Consider the following 16,535-nt stretch of genomic DNA (forward strand, 5'->3'; position numbering starts at 1 on the left):
AAATGGAGAGTATTTGCAAAAGAACAGACTATTTATAACTCAGAAGAGAAAGAACTATGAAAATAGGAATAATGGACTGATTAACTTCTATCACTGAAATAAACCAAGTAACTCTTACTCCTGTTGTCTTGAACTAAAATGCATGAAGTAGTTTGTTTTTTAACATACTTCCTGTAATGGATGTTAACTAAAATACGTTAGTGAGAGAACAAAGGCTGTAACAGCTGCAGCTCAAATACAGCTGGGTGACATGGAACCTACAATAAAACAACCAGTAGAAATTGGTGCAGTGGGTCAGATGTAGTTCTGACAAGCCATTGATCCAACACCTCACAAGGTGAGTTACCGTACAAGGGAAAAGTGGATGCTTCTGAGAGATTTCTGTAGTTCCTGCTCCCAGGCCCTCTCTCCTTTAAGTTCTCCTCTTGAAAAATAAAAAAGGGCAACAGCATTGATAGATGCTTCTGTTTTTCATTCATCATTTCTTCAGCTATTTGGGTCTGTGACAAGTTTTTTTCAAACTTCTCCTGTTAGATCTAATTAGTGTGAAATATATTGCAAACTTATCACAGTTCTCACTAAAAATTAAACAAGTTGATAAGAGTTCCACAAAACATAATTAACTTTCCCTTTGAGAGCAAAAAGGACACATTTTAAAGTGTTTTTATTGCTTTAGTATTATATTACAAAAAATGTCTTCCACAACAAAACACACTAAGAATACGGATGAGTGCAAACCAAACAAACCAGAAAGTAAATCATCTATGAAACCACTTATTTTAGTGCAACAGGGAACAGTAATATTAGTTTGGAAACAGCTTTTCCTCCTCTGGAGAATGCAGCACTTTTTTCCCCTCTATTGGAGCTCCTGGCATAGGTCAAAGTAATTCCACTACACTGAGACCTCGATTCTTTCCCTCCCAGAGTGTCCTATACATTGTCCCGAACAAGGATAATTTTGTTGGAATAGGAGAAAAGCCTAGTCATGAGAAAGACTGCAAAGTACTCTGCCTTGCCAAGGCAATAGATATGAAATGTGTTCTCCTCAGATGCTTGACAGAAAGATAAGGAGAATTTGGAACATTAAAATTTAGATTCCATACCACAACTGCTTCTCAGATCTCTACTCCAGTCAGTTTCAACTGACTTCCAAAAGCATAACTTCTCCAGGAACACAGCTAACATGAACACTTCACTCAGATGCTTCAACAGAACTCCACAAATCTTATGTTCTGTCAGGCTTTCTTCTCCTAGTACCTTTACAAAAAGGCATTCTTAAGTGAGGAGATGACAAATACCCTTTTCTTTTGGTCTACAATAACACATTAAAAAATACCTTCCTGTACCTCTGATGCCAAATGGAACCAAAGCGCAGCTAAAGTTACCCAAATTCCTGGATGTGCAGCCATCTATTTGGCACCACAGTTCATCTGATGTCAGCACTTGGTTCTTTTGGTTAAGTCATAAATTGTGCAGTGTTTTCTCTGAAGCATTTATAGACTGGTAAATTCTTGTTGTGAGAACCTTATCACAGGCTAGCATGGCTTACAAAGTGAAAACAACCCTTTCTTTTAACGTTATGAGATAATTGACATTTCTTCCTTCTCTCTGTTCTCATTTATTATGTTGATAATGCTTCTGAAATATTTCATAAATTCCATCCGAACATCTTCAGGATCTTCTTCTAAGTTGGAATGTATTAGTTTCAGTTTGTTCAGTGGGTGAGCTTTGAAGGTGAAAAAAATAAAATAGTTAAGATATATTCCTTTTAGAAAAGGAGCATTTACGATCAAGGTCAAGGGACAGCTCATGCTGAAGAAGTCATCTGGAATTTGGTAGTATCCAATGTTTCATACCCCAGGTATCAAACAATGCGAGGAAGAACTGTATCAAAACTTGTTGGTATTACAACAAATGCAACTACTGCTAGATTAAATTCTTCAAACACCATCATTAAGGTTTAAAGTATTGGTTTTGGTCTCACATTTGATTAGGCAGAGTTGAACAATTCACCACTGAATTGCAATTTTACTATTGAATTGATAGTCTTGGATTACTTCAAAATTATGGTACGATACATGTTAAGCTTAATATATATTAATACATAATATATAACATATATTAATACTTTTAACAAATTTTGAACACTGAGCACTGGAATAGGCTATTTAGAGGAAATATGTATTCTCATATATAAAGACAGCCACAAGTAATTCTGCCATATATAATAACATACCTATACTAATTTTAAGAGGAAGATCATTAACCTTTTATTTCAAAAAGTTATTTTGATCAATAAAATGCAGGCTTAAACGTGTCAGTAAACAGAATGTGAAATTCAATGCAAGAAAAACTGTTAGTGATGATTTATGGCTACAGATATCAGGAGTTCCAGTTCGTGGCTCAGCTGCATACTCACTATGTGGCGTTAGAGAAGTCACTCAAACATTGCTTGTCTTTATTTTTCCTTTTGGGAAACATGGATATTGCTCACCTTCTAGCTGGCTTTTGAGGTTCAATACTTTTGTTTTTGCAAAGCACTCTAATAGAGTTCTTGGATTGGAAGATTGTCATGAAAAATGCAAGCTATAAGGTATCACCAATTTTAAAGATAAAGAGATCAATAAAAAACTCATCTGACTGGTACATTATGTTTTCCATCTTCTTACCTAAGGATAGATTTTCTGTGTCCTCTGCACTGCCTGGCTTGTGATGTGCAACCAGGAGACACTGACTATCAAGCAGTGGCTGCTGCTGCACAAAACAGGAGTACCACATTTCAATTTCTTTCAGGTGACTGGGCATGTCAGGATTGAAGATTATTATTACGCCGTGAGAGTCCTTCATCAGAGCTGGCCAGCATGTTTCAAACCTTGAAAAACAGGTGCACAGAAAATGGTAAGATTGATAGCTGGAAAATGGAAACATACTCAAACTTAAGGATTTTAAATTCCTCAAGAGAAAAAGTTCTCCGCAAGAACACATTACTTTTTCTTTAGTTAATACTTTTATTTTAGTTAGTTACTTTAGTTAGTAGTTTAGTTACTTTAGTTAGTAATCTTGCCAGGGATCTATGACATCCTAAATATTTTTGTTTACCTATCATGTTAGTTGGTCCCACGATTTGCTGACAATGCAGTGGTTGGTCAAATGCATATATTTATTTTTTTTCTCTAAAAACAGATCTGTCCAGTTCTCAATTGTATCCGTTAGCAATTAGGGCTTCAACCATATAAATACATTGTTTGAAGTCCATCAGGTAATAATTTCAAACAGATAAAGGCAGTCTGTGGCAGACTGGGCCTCTGTCTGCTGTATCCATACTCCATTCTAGGAGCTATGGACACCACTGTTATGCTAAGTCCTTATCCAAAACAAACTGCAATGTCAGCTGGAAGCATCAGATGCTCTACAGGAGAAAGCTATAAAAATATATAATAGGGTAAAGAGGCTGGGCTATTCCTCAACTCAAAATGATCACTGGTTTTAGGCCTTAAGCAGGAGAACGTTGTGTAAGCAGAATCATTAGGAATTGAGTAACCTGGAGGAAGCAGCAGCAATACAGACTTACTTCTGATCGCCACTGCAATCCCACAGCTCCAAACGACACGCAGCTCCCTTGCTGTTACCGTTTAAGTTGGGCTTCTCGTACTCCAGGATCCTGTGGAAGCAAGCAGCCACCCCACAAATCGTCACGGCGCACAGGGCCACGGCCGGGCTGCCAGGGCGGCAGCGCACGGGGTCTGCTCACCTCACTCCTTGCGTCGGGACGTAGCTGCCGATCCCTTCTATGCTCTCCGAGACAAAATTTGCTAGCACGGATTTCCCAGCCTGGCAGAAACGAGAGCGAGAAGCACACCTGTGAGCTTAGCGCGCCCCAGCCACAACAACCAAACGCGTTCACCTCAGCTCACCGCTACCCTACCCCCGCCCTCCCCTCCCACCGCTGCCCGGCCGCAGCCTCCGCGTTTCGGGGCAGCCCGGAGGGACCGCGGCCCTCAGGGCCCGGCGAGGCCGCTCCAGATTCACACCGAGCCCCGGGGACAAGCGGCGGGGAGCGGCAGGGCCGGGCCGGGGGCTCGCTCACCTCGCGGGGCCCCACCAGCAGCACCTTCGCCTTCAACATGGCGGCCGCGGCCGCGCTGCCGTTGGCGCCGCCGCCGTGAGGGGGAGCCCCGCGGGGGGATGGAGGCGGCCTCTCGCCGCCGCTTCGTGCCGGAGCTCCCCGTGGGGGGGCCGGCTCGGGCCTCGAGGTGCTCCCGTGCCGGATTTGAGGCGCTGTGAGCCGGGGGACCGCAGGTTCGGTGTCCCCCGAGTGGGGCTGTGGCGTCCCTCCCTCGTGTGAGGAGGTGCTGTCCCAGCCTGGAGTTTTGCAGCAGATTTAGCTGCGGGTTCTCCCTGAGCGAACAGCGCAGCAATCTCTTGAAACTTCTTATTAAGTTTCCCTAGGTAAGCGTGAGGCTTTTTTAAGAGGCAACTCCTCCGTTAAAAAAAACAAAACCCAGCAAACACCCATCTGGCAGACAGATGTACTGCTTCAGAGCTGTTTAGTGCCCAGGTACAATAACAGTTTTAGATGAGCTTTCAAATAGGGCCTTTAGGCGCTACCATAATGTAAATGTTTATTACTAGTACTACCAATAAATGTGAACCAGAATAGCTCTGTGCCCTCGCTGAGGGGTACAGCCTTTTCTATCACACTGTTGGCTGATTTGGCTCTTCCACTGCTTTCATGGGGTAGTTGAGGGCTGTTCAGCGTGGCAGTGGCATTGCGCTTCTCGTGGGATTATAAACTTAAGACAAGCCATAGTTTTCAGGCCGGTTGGACAAAGACGATGCAAAAGGTGGTGGTTGGTCCTAGCAGTAGAGATGATTCTGTAGTAGCAGACTGGGCTGTGTTTTCTGTTTGTGAAGATCCTTGTGTGAGTCAGGACCAAATTCACAATTAAATAGGACATTTTGTAGTTAACGCTTTCTGCTGCTGTGTTGTTTTCCATATTTCAGGCATAGTAATTTCTGAAGAAAAGACAGAAAGGGTGACCCAGAGAGAAGAAATTAAGACATATCTCTTATTAGCTGGCACATGCCTTTAACTGCCATGTCCACAAGCATGTGAAGAGAAATGTGATATAAAGAAACCTATTTTGGACAGCAAAGCAGAAGAGGAAAATAATGAACAAGAGGTAAGAGTGAAATGAGGTAAAACTGGCTGTTTGTGCAGCTGCCCAGAAAGCAATTAGGATTAATTTTTAGATGAGGTGTCAGATAGCATCTTTGTGTGTTTATGTTAGCCACTGCAGAGTAAGGAGAGCACAGCTGTCTAAGGCTGCAATTTTCAGATTTATCCGTGTGATTTAGGGTTTTAAGTCGCTTTAGAAAGTGGGAATTAAGCTGCCAAGCCACTCAGGGTGACATTTTGAAAGGCATCTAAGTCAAGTACATTTGATGTTATCAGCATCTGCCGTAGGCCTGAGTAAAGTTATGTTAGTTACTGATGTATTGTTTTCCGAGACTACATGTGTGCAAATCAGCAAGGCCATTTTGTTTCACTTATTTCAAACTCTTTGTTAGACTACAGAAGAGAGAAAACTCCAGCTGTAAGTGAACTACTTCCAGACCATACTGGTAATGGTCTATAAGTCTTGCATTTATTAGATGGCAGTTTTTCCACCATAATGTTTGGTAGCAAGCAAAAATGATCATCTCCAGATGATTCTCCGTGGACAGATCCTCCTTCTTCCTTCAACAGCCAGAAACAATTGCAGGCTATCAATAATATTTCACTAAACTATTCTTCACTCTAGAAATCTCTGTGAGAATTCAAACTAAGACACATTGATTGCCTTATCGTGGCATGTGATGCTTGTTGCCTGAACTGCAGATAAGAGGACTTTGCCTCCAAGTTAGAGGCCCACAGGTTTTACTGGAAGCAGCAGTAAAATGCAGTGCCAGTCACCTTTCAGAGAATACTTTAGCGTTTGCAAATCATTCAGTCTTTTGGAGAACAGTATTTTAAGTTTGCATTATATTTTGTTTAATGTGGCATATAATTTTTTTCCTATGAAAACAACTCAAAAAATCTTTCATAAGTTTGTGGCTCAGTACTGGTACTTTGTTTAATGCACTGTAACAATATTTCCAAGCTTTGGGAAACATACCCTGGAGCAGTCAAGTTGTGTGTGAAAATAATGTCTTGGTTAGAAGTACAACCACATGGCAAGACTTACCATGAGAATAAATGCTCTGCCTGTTTGCTGTGTGTTGCATGACACTGTGTGTGTGTGCAGAAACAGCTTTCTAATGGATGCAGGCGGAGACCTGCATTATATGTCCTGTTTATTTATACCAATTGTTTTGGGGCAAGGCATAGAATGAGAAAAAAAAAAAAAAAAAGAAGAAACACCAATTCATGTGTGCTGAAGCTTGCTATTAAAACTTAACAATAAAAACAGTATTGTTGTAAACTGGAAGCATGTTGCTGAAGAAGCTCAGGGAAGTGATATCCATCTGAGGTTCAACGCCTCATTGATTAAGCAGGTAAACTGAGGTAGGCTGTTGAAGGGTTGGATGAAATGTGGCTGTCCTAAACATGATAAAATATATAAAATAATTTTATTTTATCCTAAAAATAATAAAGTTTCAGTAGAGCTATGTAAAAGGACCAAACAGGAACAAGACATTAAGGCACATTGACAGGGGTGCGGTGGAGTGCTGCTCTTTATCATGAGACTGTTTCACTTAGAAGTGGCTACCAGGGCGGTGTAAGCAATCTGTTCAGTATTTCTCTTTCTGAAAACCTATTCTGGAAGCAGTTGAAAAGGCTCGTGCAAAACCTGTTGCTTGGTTCATACTAACAGATTATTAAGGACTACATTAAGAAGAACAGTACCAGCTCTGATTTATCTGTTATCTCAAAGTCCTCTCCAGAGGAGATCAGGATCTTCACAGATGGAAAAATTAAAGCATAAAAAATTTAAATGACTTGCCTGAGGAGCCCACCTGGCTGACAGCAGAACTAGCTTGGTTAAGATGTGTTTCAGTTTCAGTGCAAAGTTTTTTTCAGGCAGGTTGTGGCCGTTCACAGAAGAGGCAGGGAAGCAGACAACTCGGTAGCCAATGTATTTTTCTGACCAGTGGACGTGAAGTCAGCCACATCTCTAGGGACCCAATTCTCCCTGTGTTCCTTCATCAAAGCCAGTGGTGGTTCCCAAGCATGAATTTGACTTGCTGCATTTACACAATGATGTATAAACAACACCCAGGGAGCAGCAGTCTACCTCCATGACCCCTCCAAGACAACACACCAAAATGCTCTAATTTTTCTGGTTCACGGTACGTGAAGCTAAAGATTTAGCTCTGATGGCTTACCTCTTAAGCTAAAGCTGTTTCAGATGCCTCTGATAGGTTTCATTCTGCTTATTCTGGTTGCTCCGATCCCCTTCTGTGGAGCAACAGTAACACCTAGTGGCTGAACGTGCCAGTCCATTGCCTCCTTTTGTTCCCTCCCTGCCAGAAGCACGAGTCGGAGGGGACGTGGTGTGATTGACAGCTTTGACTTGAGAGGCCAGCACTTAGGATCTCCAGGGATTTGCCATTTTCCTTTCAACCCCCCACCACGCTCTGTTTTCTATTAGAAGTGGTAGATGAAATACGAAACTCTTCCTCCCACCTCCCAGCCCCCTTCACTTTTCTGGCTCTTGGAGGAGGTTGTTCCAGTCCATCTTGATCTGTAGGTGGGTGGGCTGTGAGTGGCCAGGCCTACTACTTCCAGCTTGGAGGACTCAGATTTCTGTATGGAATCCAAACTTTTTTTCTTTTTCTTTTTCTTTTTTTGTATAGAAAAGGATCAAGCAGATCATCTGATGGAGGTTGGTGACCTCGGTGCATTTAATAACGTGGTGTTAACTTGCCTGCATTAAGGCAGACCAAACCGATCTGTTCTGAACAGTACCATTGCTTAAGATGTGGTATGCAGGATTGTTTGCCATCATCTACTGGGACTGCTATTTCATCAGAGGGGGACACCCTAGAAAAATAGCGTTTGAGAGGAAAGAACCCACAGATGTTTATTGTGTTAGCAGGAGAGCCCTTCAGAGGGTCTTCTCTCCCCCTAGCAGGGGAAAGTTTCAATTTTTCCATGGAAAAAAGCATTAAGTGAAAGTATTTCTGCTTTAACCCAGATCATTTGCATTAGTAAACAGAGCTTCAATTCCTTGTGGGAATTACAGTACTAGGACATTACGGTCTTGTCACATTCATGCTGCCTAATCTTCTGGTTTAGGCTTCTGGTTTAGGTATTCTGAATTACCCTTCGGAAACATTTGTTTAGGAGAATCTTCATTGCCTGTTGACAGAGCTTGGACTCTTAATTTGTGCTGTGGATACGTAGTCTTTTACATCTGGCATAAACTTGTATCACCACCCGCCCAAAGTAATAGAATTGCCTCCGTTCACATCCGCAAATCTGTTTAGTCCTGCTCCAGTTACCAGTTTAGAGGGAATTGAATTCAGCTGAAAAACCCCATCCCCTATCCCACCCAAAAAAAAAAAAAAAAAGAAAAAAAGAAAGGAGAGAGAATAGTTTTCAGTTGAATCAACTGCCTGGTGCTACTAACAGAGAGAAGGGAACAAGGACCAGCGGAGGTACGGCTAAGTGGGACAAGGACGGGGCTATTTCCTTCAGCTACTGTGCAGATACGTGCTGGGCATATGGGTGTACCATTAGTGAGAACTCTTACTTTGAGTGTTCTCAGTACCTCTTGGTGAAAGCAGTCAAAGAGAAACAGAGCCTGATGGTGAGGAATATTGTGCAGGGATGTGTTGGGCACCCTTTGCTCTTAGAAGAGGGCACGGCAGCCCTGGTGGGCTGGGTGAAAAACCTCACTGCATACGTGGTAAAAAACATTTCCTAGGTGGTAGAGTAGTGGGTGCTGGATGGCTAAGACAAGACAATAAGGGGATAACTGTGATTCGCAGGAGCTCTTGCAACCTTTTCTATTAGACCCATATGCTTTTTGTTTTCAATACAAAAATTTCAAAGTAAATGTTGTTTCCATTGACAGCTGTGGTGTCTGCCACCCCTGTTGGTCTGGAAAGAGTCTGCATTTATTAACATTGTCTGTTCTATTTATTCACCCTAGGCCAGATCCTCAACAACTTCAAGGAAGCAAGCAAATAAAGGGTGGATTCCTTTTTAGAGGGACTGCCATGTGGTCCTAAAGGAGAACACATCCTCCCAACAGGAAGACTTTGTTTTCTCTCATTTTTATTCTCTGTTTGACTTGTGAGTTGCTTTGGAGCTTATGGCCAAACCCAGGAGTTTCTTAACCCCACAGTCCTTCCAGGCATTTTGTTTCTGCTAACATTCTGGGCCACATCAGCTGTCTTTTCAGATATCTCACATTCATTTTCATTTAAGGCTCAATTAACCCTTGGCAGGCTGCCATTAGAGACAGCAGATTTATACCAGTAATTAGTATGTTTTGAGGAGTCTGAAACAAGATCTCAAATCCTTGCTGCTTTGCTTAATGCAGTGATGAATGCTTAAACCTACACCTTCAACTAAAAAAAAAAAAAAAAAAAAGCCTTGATAATTTTGTCTCAATTCCCTTTGAAGCCTGGGAAAGGTAGTACATTACTTTCCAGTGCGACTCACTTGCAAGGTCCTCCCTAATATCTTAGAGTTATAAATACCCAATTGTGTGAGACTGGCACTTCAACGCGATCATGGCCTGCCACTGTGGACTTGCTGCAGTTGAGGATCCTTGCATTTCTGCAGGTGGGAGTGGAGTTAGAAGAAGCATGTTGTACTGTGTGTTTTAAACACCATGAGGAATGACTTGGAAGTATAGAAAGAGAAATAGACTGAGGAGTACCAAAGAGTTCCTATTTAGTACGGATTGTTGATCACGTAGTATTAAGTGGTTCATTATTTTACTGTTCTCAATAATTTGAGAATTAAAATCTTTTACTTCTGGCTTAGCTAGCGAGGTTATCATGAGCTGGGTTATAAAAATACTATTCTTCACCTAAGCACAGGTTTTTATAGTTTTCATCTTAATTAACAAGCTTCAGATTTAGATGGATTAACACAATCACTCTTTCTTTCTTTTGCTGTATAAGTTCAGAAGTATAATCTGTCACTTGTGAGAACATAAAGAATTGGACTGGAAGTGTTCCAGACTCTTTACTGTAAGTGTTCAAAGATTTAATGGAGTCCTCAGTCATAAAATCTTTAATTTGAACTAGACCTTTATACTCTCCATTCTTAAATTCACTATTTTTACATCCAGGGGATTTCCTGTTATCCAAGTATGTACGGAGGCCCTTTATTACCCTCTGTGTGTGTTTTTTAATTCAAATCAAATGTAACTGTCAATGGTAGATTGCACTTAACCTCCTTAGGTTCGTATTTCTTCTTTAATTGCATTACATCTTAAGGTTTAGCACTGGATATTTACTGCTGTTAATAGCCCGCCATATTTTAATGAAGTCGTTATCTTCTGCAAATATATACAGAACAATGGAGATTGATTATGCAAGGTCTTTTGAAGAAACTATGTCTCAAAGCCATTTGAAATGAATAAACACAGAGGGAAGTTTCAGTAAATGTAGTTCCTTATGTAACACAGCTTCAAAATTAAGGAAATGAGTGCTTGGGTTATCAAGACTGTCTGCCCTTGTCTTCCCCAGCCAGAGACTGCGCCTCAGCAGGTCACTGCTGTAACTGCAGTGAGCCTGGGCACGTCTTACAAGCTGTGGCTGTTCTCAGAGATGCTCCAGAAGTGCAGCACTGCGTTTTCCAAAGTCCACTCACCCCCTCTGTAAGCTGGCCAGACTCCCTCTCCACCCAACATACAGCTTAGCTCTGCAAATCTATTGTCAGTCAGTTCAGGGAAGTCTCAGAACATGGAAAATAATTATCTAATTTTCTTGAAACATGTGAAGAAAAGGCAAGTATTACCTAGAGATCATGTACGGAAAATCTGGGACAAATCTGCTGTGCTCTGCTAGAAAGCCAGCCAGCTGAACACCTGTTTTCAATGCAAAATAGTGCATCACCCTTCGGTTGGGGCACTGCAGTGGCTTTTTCACAACAATCTTAGAGTTAAATACAAAAGATGTGAATTGAGCCAAACCATATTTGCTGTGAGACACTTCTTTCCAGGCACACTGTGAGGCTGATAGTCTCGTCCTACCATTCCATTGCACACCAAAATTCTGCTTAGTCTGGTTGAAAGATTTTACTTTTTTTTTTTTTTTTTTTTAGGCAACAATCAGCCTAAACATTTTATAGCGTCTTATAGACTTCATCATTTCCTTTCTGCCAAGAAAAGAACAATTTATCTATCTCTTTAGATTATGTCTCATCTTGTTTCCTTTATTTGTTTTCTTCTTTTCTTCCATGATTTCTACTGTTTTATACCATGCTGTTTTTTATTCCATTCCTATTATCCTTACAATAGCCATGATATGCAACAAAGCACTAAAACCTAGTTGTAAAGAGAGGCACTGACAGAGAGCTCTCGTAGGTCAGGGAGCTGAACCAGATTCCTTTTGCTCATAGCCTGTGTATCCAACCTGCCTGGGACCTGGTGGTATGAGGGGCTACGCGCCTGTGTAAACCCAGAGGATTACTTAGGGATTGGTTTTGCATCTGTAGAGAGATTGATCTCTCTTAGGCAGAAGAGAAAGCAGAGAGAGACGAAGCTTTTCCTGTGGTGAAAAAGAGACCTGCAGTCTATGTGAGGAGCCGAATAGTTGCAAAGCACACTTCAGAAGTTCCAGTTTGGGTCGTCTAGAAATGGAAGCCAGGAGGGGAGGGCAATCTGTATGCAACTGGTTCAGGAAGGTGCTCAGACTAAAGCTGGTTTGACAGCCACTCAGGGGCCCTGGGAGAGGGCTGGATTCTGAATACCAGGCCCATTAGGTGTGGTATCCATTAGTGACAATAGAGCATTCCGTGAACACCTAAGCTAGCATTAGTGTATATGTGCATAGCCAAGAAATACTTGGATCCAGTTGCCTTGCAGTGACTTTAGCCTTTAATGCCTACAATGATTCTTTCGCATTTAGCACCTTAGTGGCCATTTTATTGCTTCCATGGAGGAATCTGTAAGATTCAAGAGAGGAGATTAGGTAGAGAGCCAGCTAAAGAGCAAGGCAGTGCCACTGAGCAGCGTTGGGGTTTACTTACCTCAGGATGAATGGAGCAAAATATTCATAATGGTAAATTGATAAATCTGGAGAATATTCTCTTTAAATAATCCCCAGAGCTCTCAGCCTAACACACAGCTGTAGAAAAAAGACCCCAACCACTGAACAGGATGTTGGGTTGCATTACGGTAAGAACAGAGTATATATCAAAAGAGGTGTTACTGTTATTACATAAAACACTGGTGAGTTCTTGTTCAGAGTGCTCTTTTCAGTAGTGCTCACTCTACCTAAGAAGGATATGATTAAGGGGATAAAGCAGGGAGAATGAAAATAATACTGTGCCTTTCAGGTCTAAGTTATAAAGCAAGACTGAAGAGCTTTGGTATTATCTTGTTTAAAAAGAGATCTTTCTGTGATTCAGTCAATGATTTTAAAATAATGAAGAGGATTAATCACGTTGAAACAGACAAAGTCTATGAAAACAAGGAGACTTAATTTAAAAAACAGAATCTTGGGAAAAGAATGAGGACAGAGAAGGGAGAGGCTCATGTGAATGCTTCAAGAAATATGTAATGTCAGTTACTGGTGGGGTCCCTTGAAACTAGAAGCTTTAGAGCATAATAAGGTGAGGGTAGATCTGTAAGGAAAATACGCGTATGATAGCGGATTGTGGTTGTCTGTTTACCAGTGACACATAAAATGCTGAAAGCCATGCCAGGGCAAGCTCGGAAACACCTGCAGCACCGAGGCAGCAGAAGGCCCTACAGCATGGGTGGTGAGGTCCACTAGAGGCAAAGATAGTGCAGGAAGGCATTGACTGGCAAGAAGTTTGGTGTGCGAGGACAGATGGCTGCCAGGTGGGGAACCTGTGGAATAAGGCAAAGGAGAGAAGAGGGAGAAAGCATGAGCCTGGTACTAATCCACCTTACCTGCAGACACCTAGGGTGAAACTTGAGGTCATTTTAGGTTTTTGGGGTGTACGGGGTCTGGGAGGAGGGTACTTCTCTCCAGATGCACTTTCTTGTTTTATTTGCCTTTATTTTCGTTAGGAAAGGGGTCAGCCCACACCCGTTTAAGTCACTTGCGCAATACGAAAGGGATGTTGGACTCCCAGTCATGGTGGGGTGCTCAAGTCAGACAGTCTGGATCCATAGGGAGTTTGCGAAGTAGGAGGATTTCAGGGCCAGAGTCCAAAACCGAAACATTCTTTCTTCATGAAAGTCCCTGCTTCTCTGGGATTCAGAGAGAATCCATGAGTCAAGATAGATTTTCAAATCAGATAAGTGTCTGGATAGCACTGGATTTGGATATCTTGCTGTCAGTGACTCCATTGAAAACTGCAGACTTGCCATCTGGTAGCTTCTTCCACCACGTGTTATGAAGTGCTTTGTTTTGTGGTAGAAGTTCAGGATTGTCCATGGCTTGGAGAGTTTGTAAGGTCGGTGTTTATGTCCTGTACAGCATCAAGGAAGCAGGCAGCCCTCTGGGACTGAATAATGCTTAATGAACAGTTAATGATCAGGAACATAATTTGAGGATATCGACATGAAGACAGACCTCCCAATGTTTTCTTTAGTGATCTCAGTGATGGGAGAGGAAAAATGCTTATTAAATCTGCAGATGAGGCGAAGCTGGGACTGAAAGCAAGAACACTGGAAGGCAGGATTAAAATTTTAAATGGTCTTGATAAATTGGTGATGTGATCTGAATAGAATAAGATGAAACTCATTAAGGACAACTGCAGGGCACTGCACTTTGGCAGAAATAGTTTTAACTAGCAAATAAAGGATGGGGAAAATCAGGCCAGCAGTTCTTCAGAAAAAAGGTAGAGGATCCCAAATTAAACATGGATTAACAATGATGTACAGATGCCAAAAAGGCAAATCCTCAACAGGGCTGTGCAGAAAAGATATTGCACAGAGGTATAGGTTACAGGTGCTGTGCTATGAGGTAGATGTAGACCAGCTTGAAAGACTAGGGGAAAATAACAAAAAAGAATCAGAAGAATATAACATATGACCTACAGGGAAAGTCTTAAGAAGTTTGGATTGTTTTGCTTCTAGAAGGCAAGGAGAGGTGTTCAAACATTTCAAAAAGTACTTTGAGGAATTAAAAGTCTGCTCAAAGAGAGACAGGATCATTTTTTATGTCCATAATGGAGAAAGTAAGACATTGAGAGCTTAAATTACAACAAAACAGACTGAGGCTGGATGTTAAGAAAAACTACCCGTACAAAGAGGGAAGCACTGGAGTATGTTGTCAGAAGAGCATGGGGAGTTTCTGTCTTGAGGCCTTTCAGAACAAGGCAGACAAATTTGTGCCAAGAGTAATCTATGTGTAATAGATCCTGCCTTCTAGCAGGGAGAAGGAAGAGGCATTAATCAACTTCCAGTCTTTCCTGGCTTCTATTTGCGTCTCCGCTGTGGCAGGTTTGAGCGCAATAGTCCTGGTGCTGCTGTGCATGGGCTTTACCACGCCTGTGGGACTCCCTGCTTTATAGCTTTCTTGGTGAATCCCGGACGTCAGGGGTGTGTCAGAGGCCTTGTGCATGTGCAGGTCAGAGCGTCACTGCATGGCCAGTTGGGGGATTTTTTGCCTAACATCAAAGATCACATAATTTTTTCATCCCAGGACACAATAATGCTCAGAATATGTGTAAATCCACTCCATGTTGGCATTGTCTCACTGATCTTTTAAATCAATAATTTTCCATCGGCTGAATTATGTTTCAATCTAAGATATTTTATCCACTATATTGCTTTATAATACCCACACAAGTGCTTCACTCAGGCAAAATTCTTCTCTAAGGTCAATTAATTTTGCCAAAGTCATGACTTCTGGATCATTTCTTGTGCTTCATACAATACCACTGGATATTCTGTTTACCATATGCCAAACTACTTGTGTGACTGTTTTCAGGTCTATTGCATTTTGATTGATTTATGCCAGGTCAGATTCAAGAAATCTTGAGGAAAAAACACACTGCCTTCCTCCTAGCTTAGAAAAAATACACAGTCCTCTAGATTTTCAGTTTGGTTCAGGTTTGGTTTGACGCCTTAATAATAGACATTTTACAATAAACTTAGTAATCTCATAATTTAACTTATAATAGAGATGTTTAACTCTTACTGTCACTAAGCTCTTACCCATCTCTTTTGATTTTCCAAAGTTCCTTGATTGCTTTGTTAGATCACAAGGAAATAATCTAGCTTCCTTAGGAAGCTGCAAGGGTTTTATCCAAATTATGTTTGGGTTTAGATGGTCTTAATCACTGACTTCTATCGAACATCAAAAGGACATTTAATAATTGTAAAACTTCACAAGGTTTTATCAAGTAGAACAAAGCTGCTTTTGCTTTGGTCTCAACTTAGTATACACATGAAAAGTGCACTCACAAAATGCAAGGAATGGGCCTCAAAATTTATTTGCCATGATTCTTTTGTTCTCTAACAATAATCTAACTCTTTTTTTTTTCAGCTTGTTATTGACTTTGGCAATACTGTGAATGATCCTGAACAGTTGAGACGACATTACAGTTCTGGGCTGGACTTTGCTCTTACAGGTATGACAGTGCTTTGCTACCTTTCTATGCCACCTTAAGACCTTGTAGAAAAGAAATCCCTCTTTTGCTGTATCATTCCACTGCTTTTTCATTCTAAACTGAACAAAAATCAGACTAAACACTGAGTGTTCCTTTTATTGCCCCCACTTCATTTGTTGTCTGGCTTGCATGTGGTGTATATCTTTAAAGAGATTATAGATATTTTCACAGAACATTTTGTGATGTTTTATGTCCCAGGTATGCCAAATGGACTAAGGAGCTGAAAAACGCTCCAGACCATGGGGAACCTCATGTACCCACATGTCCAATAGATTAGTTCTCTGACACAGCGGTTCAAGACTGTCTCCTGCGTAGAAAGTGAGCTGCGTGCAGGAGGAAGGCCCTCCTGGGGCTGCTTTTTGAAAACCTGGCCTTTGCCTCTTTCCATTTCCTCCTATGCTTCCATCCATTTTGGCTTTCCAGCATGCATCCCTGCCCCTTCTATCTTGAATTGAGTTGGTGAAATACTTCCAAGTAATTTATTTAGTCCTGATTGTCTAGGCAAATCTTTAATTAACATGCACAGGCCTAAAAAGTGTAGCTTTATCTTTTGAAATATAGTATGTCTGGTTTGTAAGAATAGGGCCGTTCATATTTCAAGGGTTCTCTTCTCAAAACTAGTCCCTCTGATAAATTGAATGAATTATGTTTTTGTTGGCTGTCTTTGTTACCTCCATCACTGCGTTTCCAATTTATCAACATAGTTTTGAGAAATTGTTCGAATATGTTGCACTCATAAGCACCGTGGGGAGAAAAAATATCCATTTATTACTGCTAT

General features: G+C 41.4%; 1 protein-coding gene across 1 annotated transcript; it reads right to left on the minus strand.

Moving 5' to 3' along the window:
- Positions 1 to 702: 702 nt before the first annotated feature.
- IFT22 (intraflagellar transport 22) lies at positions 703 to 4,148 on the minus strand. Its single transcript, XM_032200827.1, has 5 exons — positions 4,088 to 4,148; positions 3,752 to 3,831; positions 3,572 to 3,661; positions 2,670 to 2,872; positions 703 to 1,726 (listed from the first exon to the last, which is right to left on the minus strand). Exons 1-5 carry the CDS (start codon positions 4,124 to 4,126, stop codon positions 1,578 to 1,580), a joined length of 561 nt encoding a protein of 186 aa, XP_032056718.1. The 5' UTR covers positions 4,127 to 4,148; the 3' UTR covers positions 703 to 1,577.
- Positions 4,149 to 16,535: the final 12,387 nt, after the last annotated feature.

This window comes from Aythya fuligula, chromosome 20 (assembly GCF_009819795.1).
Source record: "Aythya fuligula isolate bAytFul2 chromosome 20, bAytFul2.pri, whole genome shotgun sequence".
NCBI classification, from domain to species: Eukaryota; Metazoa; Chordata; class Aves; order Anseriformes; family Anatidae; genus Aythya; species Aythya fuligula.